This window comes from Eleutherodactylus coqui, chromosome 8 (genome assembly GCF_035609145.1).
Source record: "Eleutherodactylus coqui strain aEleCoq1 chromosome 8, aEleCoq1.hap1, whole genome shotgun sequence".
NCBI lineage: Eukaryota > Metazoa > Chordata > Amphibia > Anura > Eleutherodactylidae > Eleutherodactylus > Eleutherodactylus coqui.
The window spans coordinates 5,085,604-5,098,920 of NC_089844.1; the positions used below are offsets into that span (position 1 = coordinate 5,085,604).

The 13,317-nt window shown below is 47.9% G+C and overlaps 1 protein-coding gene across 2 annotated transcripts in view; it reads left to right on the top strand.

Moving 5' to 3' along the window:
- The first annotated feature begins 8,296 nt into the window (after positions 1-8,296).
- ACMSD (aminocarboxymuconate semialdehyde decarboxylase) overlaps positions 8,297-13,317 on the top strand; it is a 110,608-nt gene continuing 105,587 nt past the window's right edge. For both annotated transcript variants that reach the window (XM_066577327.1, XM_066577328.1), the window contains exon 1: positions 8,297-8,394. In XM_066577327.1, the coding sequence (XP_066433424.1) occupies positions 8,338-8,394 (57 nt within the window). In that variant the 5' untranslated portion in view covers positions 8,297-8,337. The remainder of the gene's footprint in view (positions 8,395-13,317) is intronic.

Here is a 13,317-nt window from a genome sequence, read left to right on the forward strand (position 1 = left end):
CTCGCTTCCTCAAAACACCTTTCCCTTATTAAAAGAATTTGCTTACGCTGCAGTAAACCGCCGAAGCGGGATCATATGGCAGAAAGCCGTATCATGGCAAGATGGCAACTAAGTGCGCAAGGAGAGGGCGGGCGCGACCTGCAAGTGGAACATTCTGGAACGCGGCGAGGAGTCACTCCGGAATGAAGAGAAGGCACTTTTAACCCCTTAATGACGTCACCTTTTTTTCATTGTTGCTTTCGTTTTTTTTCTGCCCACTCTCAAGAAATCATATCTCTTCTGAAGCCGTCGCGGTCTGAGGGCTGGTTGTGATCCAGTAACCGGAGACCCCATGAATGTACCGGACAATGGACTGAAAACCCCTGAAAAACTCTAACTGGAGTTAATGGGGGCGTCAGAAATGGGCTGATAGCTGGAGCCTGAGGGGCGCTCTGACGACAAGGAGAGCAAATTTAAATATAAAATATCTTTGGGAAAACCTACAATTATTTCCTACCGCCATTTTCGTTATTTTCGGTGGACATAGTTGTGGAAGGGCTCGTTTTTCTGGGACGCCCTGTAGTTTCTATTTTAGAGAACATATGGCTTTTTACTTTCCTCATACCTACAGTTTTTCCCCGCCGGGGACAAGAACTTGCGACGGTTTGATCCCTCTTACTGTATAAAGTAATACCTTAGTATGACATCACACTGCGATCTGACCGGCAATCAGTCAAGCCACGGGCAACCAAAGGACCCCCTCCCCACAATATGATCACAGGCGGCCGTTCGAGGCCCCGTAAAGCCTCAGGTATTTAAATGCCGCTACAGAACTCAGAGTGATAGCGCTGGTCGTGGTGTCGATAAGCAGTTAAAGAGGAAGTGGACCCAAAACCTTGAAGAGTGATCTCCACCTGGTCCATTATGGCAGAGATGAGAGTAGCCCGCTTGCCGCCGCCACTGCTGATCTGGATTAGGGACACAGCCCACTGACGCTCCTCCCATAGTAGTGGGGCCGTGCAGGGGCCCCAACTGTAAAGCTTCATTGATAGCATTGGTTTGCAATATGGGGAAGGGTGACTTTATGGGCCCGCTGGGGCTCCTGGGCCCAGAGCGACCGCACCCCCTACACGTATGCCCATGGTGCCGTGCTGTGGGTCTCACGCTGCAGAGTCTGCATGCGTGTATGCAGGCTGCGCCGCAGTAGAATGTATGCTCCTGCTTTACGACTGACTGTAATAAAATCTTGTTCAATCAAAAATGCACCTCTGTTTTGTTAGAAGCCCTGTGGGGCAGGCAGGACAAAGGGGTGTGGCCCGGGGCGGGGCTTATTATGACATATGACTTTACCTCCGTCCTTATAGAAAGTACAGGCCCGGTTCAAAAAGACACAGCAAATTCTGCAGCATTTCCACAACCGAAAAACAGTCAAAATATGTATCACTCATGCGGATTTTGACTAGAATTCAGACGCATATCCGCAGCTGATTTCATATTATGTGACCGCAGTAGTAAGAGTGACCCCCATAGTGGCCTTAGTAGTCATAGTGAAACCCACAGCGGCCTCAGTTGTAATAGTGACCTCCACAGTGGCCACAGTAGTGATAGTGACCTCCACAGTAGTGACAGTAGTAATAGTGACCCCCACAGTGGCCCCAGTGGTAATAGTGCCCTCCACAGTGACCTCAGTAGTAAGTGACCTCCACAATAGCCTCAGTAGTAATAGTGACCCCAGTAGTAATAATGACCCCCACAGTGGCCAAAGTAGTAGTAGTGACCCCCACAGTGGCCACAGTAGTGATAGTGACCTCCACAGTGGTGACAGTAGTAATAGTGACCCCCACAGTGGCCCCAGTGGTAATAGTGCCCTCCACAGTGACCTCAGTAGTAAGTGACCTCCACAATAGCCTCAGTGGTAATAGTGACCCCAGTAGTAATAATGACCCCCACAGTGGCCAAAGTAGTAGCAGTGACCCCCACAGTGGCCACAGTTGTAATAGTGACCTCCACAGTAGCCTCAGTGATAAGTGACCTCCACAATAGCCTCAGTAGTAAGAGTGACCTCCACAGTGGTAATAGTGACCCCCACAGTGGCCACAGTAGTAATAGTGACCTCCACAGTGGCCCCAGTAGTAATAGTGACCCCCCATAATGGCCTTAGTAGTCATAGTGACCCCCACAGTGACCCCAGTAGTAATAGTGACCCCTATAGTGGCCTTAGTAGTCAGTGACCCCCACAGCGGCCTCAGTAGTAATAGTGACCCCCACAGTGGCCACAGTAGTAATAATGACCCCCATAGTGGCCTTAGTAGACATAGTGACCGCCACAGTGGCCCCAGTAATAATAGTGACCCCCATAGTGGCCTTAGTAGTCATAGTGACCCCTACAGCGGCCTCAGTAGTAATCGAAACCCCTGAAACCTGGTCTTCAGAGCACCGCTACTCCTCTTCTTAGCTCTGCTGCTATGTGTGAACCCGTACGCCTCTTGCCATCTACTCTCCTCCTGCAGGACCAACGAGAAGAGTTCAGGGGAGGAAGATCCCAAGTGCACACCGCTGTCAGTGTGTGACTCACGCAGAACTGCCTCTGAGTGATTACCAGTGTGCAGCACCCTGGCTGGTAATTACCTTCATGGTCACCCCATGTCCTGAAAGCAGGGCAAAGGGCTGTCCTTCTTGGGACCCTAAGAAAAGCAGGACACAGGGTCCCAAAGCTGGACTGTTCTGCCTGAATTTATGAAAGGGGTTCTACATGTGTAAACAGTTAAAGTTTATCCGTAGGAAAGTCTATCAATCATAGATCAGCAGGGGTCTGCCACCCAGGATCCCTGATGATCAGTTGTTTGATAGGCTAGCGCATGCATGCACTGAGTTGATTTCTGCAAGAAGCGGACAGCTCTATTGCCACCGTAGTGGCCAGGACTGACATTGCAGGTAATATTCTATTTAACTACAATGCCTGTAATACCAAACATGGCCACTGCAGTGAGAACGGTGTTGTCTGCTTCCTGCAGAAATCTCAGCCCAGCAAACGGCTGATGTATGGAGGTCCTGGATGGCAGACCTCCACCAATCTGCTTCTGATGGCCTATCCTGCCATCAAAAGCCTAAAAACTGCACAACCCCTTTAAAGATGCTTGCTCCCTTTTTACCATGGCACTAAAATTCCTCTTTATGTGTCCAGGAGTCTTATTATTGCCCCACCCTGTAAGGTAAGCTCCTCCCACAAGAAGTTGCTTGATGAGTCACAGCCGCTCACTGTCCCTGTCCACCTCGCAGCGCTGTCACTGTGGGCGTTACAGCTGTATCTTGTCTCCCCATTGGCATCTAGGGGCTGGACAGGGGCATTCCCTCCTAACAGTTGCCACACCCCTAGATTCTGGTGGAGACAACAGCACCTCAGGTAACTTACATTATGAACCCTGCAAAAGTTTAATCAGCGCTTTAGAAGCAACGAAGGAGGAAGCGTCCAGAGCGCACAAATTACCGCGTTCTCCACGGAGATATTAGCTGCATGCTGAAGTTTGCTTTCCTTTAATCAGCAAGCAGGCGGTTGTGGGATCTGCGCGGCGCCAGAGTGTTTAGTTAATCATCTTTAGAATCTGCAGACGCACGTGGGAGGCGCTGACGACTCTCTACGACCCGCTGCCTAATTGCTTTCTGAAAACGTTCATTCATTTTCTAGAAGCAAAGGTTTCCTTCTCTTGCCTCCCGCCCTTCACAGATCACACCGACGCCCGGACTTTCATGGATGTACATTCTGACGGCGCTGAAGAAATAATGCGGGAAGATGTTTGCTGCAGAGCGTGGTCGCACAGCCCAGGAGCGGGAAGAATCTCGGAGACGCTTCTCGTACTTTGCTAACCCCTTGGAGAGGCTTTTCTATCTTGTAACATAGTAGGTTAGGCTGGATGAAGACAATGTCCATCCAGTTCAGCCCATTTCCACCCGGCTTGTTGATCCAGAGGAAGGCAAAAACCCCAAGAGGCAGAAGCCAATTAGCCCCATCGGGGAAAAGATTCCTTTGCGACTCCATAGCGGCAGCCAGAGTAATCCCTGGATTAGAAACCCGCTGGTCACCTAGTGTCTATATCCTGTAATATCACATCCAGTCCCTCTTGTGGCGCTCACAAGGTATTAACTGTGAATACTCCACCACTTAGATCCTAGGATCTTGGCATAACAGATACACTCAGGAGTGGAGTTAAGTGGGCGGGGAATGACACAAGAGAGACACCCGGTGTCATGCTCCGCCTCCACAACCCCAGCAGTGTATTAGGGTGCTTTTACATGGGATGACCTGGGCAACCCCCCTGGTTGTCACGGCAATCATCGCTCAGTGAATGGAGGCGGAGCGGGGATCGTTCTGGCCACCCACCTCCGACACAGTAGTAGGGCACTACAATGTTGCATGTGGCGGTTCAGGGTGGCGCGGCAGCTGACAGACGGAGGTCATCACAGTCACCTGACCGCGCTGCATCGGGCACCAAACTTCAACAATGCAGAAAACTAACTGAAGTCACCACAATACTCATCAGAACGGCTCCGGCGAGGCACTTCCAGGCATCTTTTTGCGTCCGTCTTCATTAGTAGCACAAAAAAGGTCCGGTCCGTGACGCCAATGGAGCAAAGTGTGATTGTTCCCAATGAGAGAAGCCGAGTCATCCTGTAGATAGGAGACCTTGTAGCGGCCAACAAAAATACATGAAGTTATTGCCAGCTCGCTGTAGCATCACGTATTCTTGTTGGCCATTAAAGGTCTCATGTCTACAGGATGACTTGGTTCCTCTCACATTGGTAGCACCGCACTCTATTGGCGGAGGGCCGCGGCACACATTGACATCGCTGCCTCGGTTCACAGTAGGCGACAAAACCCATCAGAATCCACCGCACACAATGCGGTGCATCACTGCCAACTGTTAACCTGTCCATCGCACCTTGCCATCTCGGTCCATACAGTCCACACAGCATCTCACTGACACTTCCAGCAATTAACCCCTGCATACCCAGTACACCCATCAACATGTAAAACCTTTCCTAAAATAACCATCACATATGGCCATCAAGGGTGAAAAATTAGTACCAGGAGGCCGTCCTCACAGGTCTGTCATCTTTATCCCGACTGGCTTTGTCTTCTTCCAGGATCGAGTCCCATGTGGGAAGGGAGCTCCCCTGTCCTTTCACGTGGTTTGTGTCTTTTGGCCCCCGTCATCAGCCCCTTTTAACATGCAGTGCCACAGTTTCTCATCGGTCTAGTGTGCCCGCTGCTCCATGTTGCTGCTGAAGTGTCCCAGAGTTAATGGGGCCCCTCTATAAGTATGAATGTGTTTGTCTTATGCCTTTATGTTGTCAGTGTCTTCAATGTGTATGCATCTCTGATTTGTATTGTACCTCTGCAGCACAGAATGGGTTAATGTCTGGGTTATGTCTGGAAAATATATCTTGTTGTGTGTCACGTGATCATGTTGTATATATGTGTTTGCAAGAAGTCAGTCCTAGATAGTCTAAGGAAGAGTGCAGAGGGAGTTAGCCAAAGGCAATCTAGAGAGAAGTCTGCAAGTTGGTTGGAGCCTGGGAAAGTGAGAGCCTTGTAGTGAGTAGGGGAAATGGTGCCTCATCTGAGGATTCATAGAATGAAAGGGGCTGAGCGATGGCCGGATGTGTGCCCTGGGCCCTATTCACCCAGGCCTCCTTGCTGTTGATATGGAGGACTGAGAGAGTAAAAGGAGCTGCCATGCAGTGCTGAGTGCTACTGCCGAGTATGAGTGTTCACCGGTAGGGAGCTGGAGAGCACAGAAGAGTGGCCAGGAGCAAAACCCCACAGATAACTAGGACTGTGGACTCGTCTGTCATCCTGTGAATCCTCCCTGTCACACCACTACCGATGTCCTGCTGGCTGATGTAAAGTTTTTGACTATAACAGTTTATTCAAGTAAACAAGCTCTACTGACCGTTCCAGGTTTTCCTCATAAGGTTATCACTGTGTGTAGACTACTTATTTCCAACTTCTGGATTCACCACAGAGGACGGAACAGTGGCGTCACGAGTGACAAGGACTTAAGGTAAACCACAAACTAGGTTTCCCTGTGAAACTCCCCCAGCAGTAACTTGGTTGGGTCCCATGCTACCCCCAGGGTAGGAGGTGGTAGAGCCCTGTGACAAGGCCTCAATCTACCCCGCTATCTCCTTGGCTGTGGGCTCGCTCCTCGGACGCTGCACTGCCATCGCATCTCTGGTGGGTCTGTGTGTGGACTGCTGGGCCTGCTCTTGTGTGCCGCATATCTTCTGCTTCTTGCCTTATATAGTACCTGGCCTCAGGCTAAAAATGTTCCCAGGCTTGGAGAAGGTGAGCTGGTCATAGCCTAGCACTATTTCCTGCAGTGGGGGCCACGTCACTAAGGAGCAAAGTCCCTCTTCTTCAGTCTCTATGATGCCCCACCCGGCACTCTTCAACATGGTGTTCTGCCCCCTGCACATCTCTCCCCCCCCCCCCCCGACCAACGGAGGGGACCTTAGACAAACAATGCTCCAGCGCTGACCTGTTTGGCTCCCCATCACCAGCGCTCAGCCAGTTTGCAATGCCATCTTCCCCTCCTGTGAGTAAAAGAGATGAAAAGGGAGGAGGGAGCAAGACTCAGTGAGAGCGGGGAAATAGTTCTGGAGTACGAAGTGTTTCAAATGATGGAGGTGCTGCCAACCAGATGGCGCTCCAACAAGGTGGGCAGGAGTGTAGGGAGAAGGATGTGGAAATCTCCTGGTGTGAAGGTGCAGCACTCTAAGCTACTAGAAGACTGAGGGCCGAGATGCCGCAGTGACAGCACCTCCTTATCAAAATAAGAATCAGCAATTGAAAACGCGTTTCGGGGACGAGCCCCTTCATCAGTTCAATGGACTGAACACTGAGCGATACGTACAAATAGTGGAGGAGTGATTAACAAAGAAAGGGAAGGGGAAAAAAGCAAGAGGGGGGGGCTTAACAAAACTCATATGCATAATGAAATCTTGTATCCATAAATACGATAAATATATAATTAGAAGATCGATCTGAACGGTGATGAAATATATGGCAAAAGCATGGAAATCTGAAAGAGAATGTACAGATGCGGTGCGTGTAAGATGACATCATCGGAGCAAACATCTGGAATAACAGGATGAAGACAAGTCAGGAGTTTAAGAACAATCTTGAAAATGCCAATATAAAAGCAGATCTTCCCCTCCTGGCCAGGTCCTGAACCGGAGGGGACGGGGTTCCTGCGGACATTGGCCACTGCCGAAAGAGGGAGTACAGGAACACTACTCTCCTCCATTCACATAAAAGTCTCACCCACAAGCAAATCAATATATTCCAATGAATCACAATTGTGAGCCATCAAAGAGATGTGTGTGCAGCCCGGCGGCCGCTCTGCTCTTCACAGCAGCAGTAAACTGAGAAGTTCTTGGTTTACCAATAAAGGGTAGTATGCCTGACATCTAGTGGTCAACAGTAAAACTGCAGGGACTTTGATACCACTTTATGTGTCATTAATCATCATGACAAAAGAGAAAAAATGAGCAGACAAAAATCTGAACTAGTGATGGGTGCAGAGAATGACATTCGGTGACAATGGCGCCTGTGCTGTATAGTGGGATGCATCAGGCAGCAAGTGACCAGTCCGTTATTGTCATTAATGAGTTGGAAGCAGGTAAATAGGTGGCTGCGAGGAGGGCCAAATAGTGAAGCGCGTTACCACCTACCTAAAGAGTCCAGCGCCAGGGTGATCAGTGTCCACGGATGTGTGAGTAGGGGGCAAAGACACAAAAGACTGACTGTAGGAATGTCCAGGGGGGCTGCAGACCCCTGTCCACCACTGAAAGCACCAGGACAGAACCATGGGGCAATGGAAGCAGGCGGCCCGGTCTGATGAATCCCATTTACATCATGTGGACGGTGGCTGCGGCACCTGGGGGAGACATGGCACCTGGATGCGGACAAATCCACATGCCCTAGGGGACGCTGTGTACATCCACATACGTGCCGGAGCTGAAGTGAGTATTATGGTGTTTTGCAGCACCTGATGTATAATGAGGTTCTGCAGCAGCTGAGATGTGTGTTATTATGAAGCATAATGTACTCTGGCTATAAGCGGTGACGTCGGCTGTCCTCATACTCAGCATCGTGCTGCATAGACGGGGCCGTACTGTGAATCCCGGCCTCAGCCCACCTTCAGGTACGGTGCAGCAGCGTTGTGCACTTTGCTCTCCGTTGGACTCACTTTCTGATTGGCTGTATATGGGGGCGGTGCATTCTGCTGCTACAAAGTATCAGAGAGCAGAAAATCCTCACTTGGAGGAAGCGGGATCCACAGAAACTCTGAGAGCATGAAGATCGATGTTCACAGTCACATCCTCCCCAAGGAGTGGCCGGACCTCCGCCAGGTAACCCTGTCTGACTAGCGGAGATCTAGCTGAGCTGAGGTTGTCGTGCGGCTCCGCAGCGCAGCTCGGCAGATATCTACCTGCTAATTCACGCAGCAACACACCTTCAATTCTGCACCAAAATCCACAGGCGACTTGAGGATTTGGACGCAGAATTGAAAATGACTTAAATCTGCCTGCGATTCCCATTGGAATCCGCTGTTATCCTTGCGGCGTCTTGGAGTGCGTGCCGGCGCTGAAGGCTCCGATCGCTCCAACCCTCCTGTGCAGAAAGTGCTCACAGCCTGGAAATATCTTAGTGGTTTGTGTACGCAGCTCCCACGCAGAGCTATAGCCACACTGAGGGCGTAGTCCGACGGATGATCACTAATCCCCTGAGTCCAATGGTGTCGTTTTTACTAGCGGTACTCTCATCCGTTAACACTACGTGCGGCAAAGATAGCGCAGGACCTTCCCGCTATTTCATTCAAACTCGCACGGAATAGCGCAGAGTTTGAAAGGTAAAAAAAGGAAAGACTTTTTTCCTTGGTCATGCCTAACCATGCCCTAGCGGCGAGAGGAGAGGCGTTAACAGAGAGGGCAGAAGGCGCGGACCTCTATGGGGCGGCCCCCAACAGCTGATCACCAGGGGTCCCGGCCATCCAACACACAGAGACCCTATTATTTAGGAATGAACTTCTCTTTGCAGGTTTGCCAATTTGCTTCTCAACAAAATAAGATTTGTGCGATGTGACACGATGGAGGATAAGAAAGGCGCCATCTTCAGGCCTCCAACATCCAGGCCAACATGAGATTCTTGGGCCCCACGTAAGGGCCATCTACGTGTAAATGTACAGAGAACATCAGGCTGCGGTGCGGGGAGCGCTCCGCGGCCACCAGCGGTGCCTACAGGTGCCGGAGCGGGCATCGCTGGGTATATCGTTGCCCCGTCTGAATGAGGATTACACGGATATGTGCCGGCTGATGTGTTTTACCCCTACGGTCGAGTGAGCCCGACCGCAGGTGACAAATCCACAAAACTGAAAATTCTCAACATGCGCCTGATAGTAACATAGTATGTGCGGCTGCAACAAGCCCCCCGGCCATCCAGTTTAGCCCATTACCCCCAATGTTAATTCACAAGAAGGCAAAAGCCCCTAATTAGGTAGAAGACAAGTTTCATTGCTGACGGAACGCGGGTCAGAAGGCTTCCAGTGACTTCAATGCAAGCTGTCTACACGGAATCCGCAAAAAAATGGAGACAGCTGCGATTTTTCCACCACTTGTGGAAACCACAAGATGAAGGAAGAAACTATTTCCCATAGCATGCTAAGGGGGCTATATGCTGCGGATAGGCAGTGCAAATGCAGATATCCGATCCCGGGCAGGAGGCCTTAAGGGAAGAAAATTCCTTCCTACCTCCAATCTGACACTGGGAATAATCCCCGGATCGCCAACCCTTCTGAGTAATCAGTGATATAACATGTAATATTGTAACTGTGGGGACCCCTGATATATTATACATAGTTATTAGAGCGCCCCCTTGTTACAGTCCTGGGTATAATAGATGATGGGAGAGATCTCTGTACTGACACCTGATATATCTATACATAGTTATTAGAGCGCCCCTTTGTTACAATCCTGGTACAATAGATGATGGAGAGATCGCTGTACTGACCCCTGATGTATCCATACATAGTTATAAGAGTGCCCCTTGTTACAGTCCTGGGTATAATAGATGATGGGAGAGATCTCTGTACTAACCCCTGATATATTAAACATAGTTAATAGAGCGCCCCCTTGTTAAAGTCCTGGGTATAATAGATGATAGGAGAGATCTCTGTACTGACCCCTGATATATCTATACATAGTTATTAGAGCGCCCCCTTGTTACAGTCCTGGGTATAATAGATGATGGGAGAGATCTCTGTACTAACCACTGATATATTATACATAGTTATTAGAGCGCCCCCTTGCTACAGTCCTGGGTATAAAACATGATCGGAGAGGGCTCTGTACTGACCCCTGATATATTATACATAATTATTAGAGCACCCCCTTGTACAGGCCTGGGTATAATAGATGATGGAGAGATATCTGTACTAACCCCTGATATATCTATACATAGTTATTAGAGCGCCCCCTTATAACATTCTTGCGTATAATAGATGATGGAGAGATCTCTGTACTGACCCCTGATATATTATACATAGTTGTTTGAGCGCCCCCTTGTTACAGTCCTGGGTATAATAGATTCTAGTAGAGATCTCTGTACTGACCCCTAATGTATTATGCATAGTTATTAGAGCACCGCCTTGCTACAGTTCAGTGTAAAATAGATGATGGAGAGATCTCTGTACTGACCACTGATATATCAATACATAATTATTAGAGCGCCCCCTTTTTACAGTCCTCGGTATACTAAATGATGGGGGAGACCTCTGTACTGACTGCTTATATACTTTACATAGCTTTTAGAGCACCCCTTGTTACAGTCCTAGGTATAATAAATGACGGGAGAGATCTCTGTACTGACCACTGATATATCTATACATAGTTATTAGAGCGCCACCTTGTTACAGCCCTGGGTATAATAGATGATGGGAGAGATCTCTGTACTGACCCCTGATATATCTATACATAATTATTAGAGTACCCCATTGTTACACTCCTGGTATAATAGATGATGGGAGAGATCTCTGTACTGACCCCTGATATATCTATACATAGTTATTAGAGCGCCCCCTTGTTACAGTCCAGGGTATAATAGATGATGGGAGAGATCTCTGTACTGTCCCCTGATATATCTATATATAGTTATTAGAGCGCCTCCTTGTTACAGTCCAGGGTATAATAGATGATGGGAGAGATCTCTGTACTGACCCCTATTATATTATACATAATCCAATATGTAATACTGATCACAGCACACACTTCACCTTCAAATATGCAGGGAAGACAGTCCTCACCAGCTGGTGCACGCTCATCAAAGATCCTGGATCCTGGATCACAATTTCAGCAGCAAAGTATGTATGAGAGCAGCACTCCAGGGGTTAAATAAAAGAATAAATCTTTATTGTGCCCACACGACGTTTCAACCCTCCATCCAAGGGTCTTTATCAAGTTCTGATAAAGACCCTTGGATGGAGGGTTGAAACGTCGTGTGGGCACAATAAAGATTTATTCTTTTATTTAACCCCTGGAGTGCTGCTCTCATACATACTTTGCTATTATATTATACATAGGTATTTAAGCGCCCCCTTGTTACAGTCCTGGTTATAATAGATGATGGGGAGATCTCTGTACTGTCCCCTGATATATCTATACATAATTATTAGAGTGCCTCCTTGTAACAGTCGTGAGTATAATAGATGAGGGGAGAGATCTCTGCACTGACCCCTGATGTATCATAGATAGTTATTAGAGCGCCCCCTTATAACATTCTTGCGTATAATAGATGATGGAGAGATCTCTGTACTGACCCCTGATATATTATACATAGTTGTTTGAGCGCCCCCTTGTTACAGTCCTGGGTATAATAGATTCTAGTAGAGATCTCTGTACTGACCCCTAATGTATTATGCATAGTTATTAGAGCACCGCCTTGCTACAGTTCAGTGTAAAATAGATGATGGAGAGATCTCTGTACTGACCACTGATATATCAATACATAATTATTAGAGCGCCCCCTTTTTACAGTCCTCGGTATACTAAATGATGGGGGAGACCTCTGTACTGACTGCTTATATACTTTACATAGCTTTTAGAGCACCCCTTGTTACAGTCCTAGGTATAATAAATGACGGGAGAGATCTCTGTACTGACCACTGATATATCTATACATAGTTATTAGAGCGCCCCCTTGTTACAGTCCTTGGTATAATAGATGATGGGAGAGATCTCTGTACTGACCTCTGATATATCTATACATAGTTATTAGAGCCCCCCTTGTTACAGTCCTTGGTATAATAGATGATGGGAGAGATCTCTGTACTGACCTCTGATATATCTATACATAGTTATCAGAGTGCCCCCTTGTTACAGTCCTGGGTATAATAGATGATTGAGAGAGGTCTCTGTACTGACCACTGAAATATAATACATAGTTATTAGAGCGCCCCCTTGCTACAGTCCTGAGTATAGCAGATGGTGGTAGAGATCTTTGTACTGACCCCTAATATATCATACATAGTTATTAGAGTACCCCCTTGTAACAGTCCTGAGTATAATAGATGGTAGGAGAGACCTCTGTACTGATCCCTGATATATTATACATAGTTATCAGAGGGACCCCTTGCTACATCCCGGGGTATAATAGATGATGGAGAGGTCTCTGTACTGACCCCTGATATATCTATACATAGTTATTAGAGCGCCCCCTTGTAACAGTCTTGGGTATAATAGATGAGGGGAGAGATCTCTGTACTGACCCTGATATATCTATACATAGTTATTAGAGCGCCCCCTTGTTACAGTTCTGGGTAAAATAGATGATGAAAAGATCTCTGTACTGACCCCTTATATATTATACATAGTTATAAGAGCGCCTCCTTGTTACAGTACTAGGTATAGCAGATGATGGACAGATCTCTGTACTGACCACTGATATATCTATACATAGTTATCAGAGCGCCCCCTTGTTACAGTCCTTGGTATAATAGATGATGGGAGAGATCTCTGTACTGACCTCTGATATATCTATACATAGTTATTAGAGCGCCCACTTGTTACAGTCCTGGGTATAATAGATGATGGGAGAGATCTATGTACTGACCCCTGATATATTATACAAAGTTATTAGAGCACCCCCTTGCTACAGTCCTGGGTAAAGTAGATGATGGGAGACATCTCTGTACTGACCACTGATATATTATACAAAGTTATTAGAGCACCCCCTTGCTACAGTCCTGGGTATAGCAGATGGTGGGAGAGATCTCTGTACTG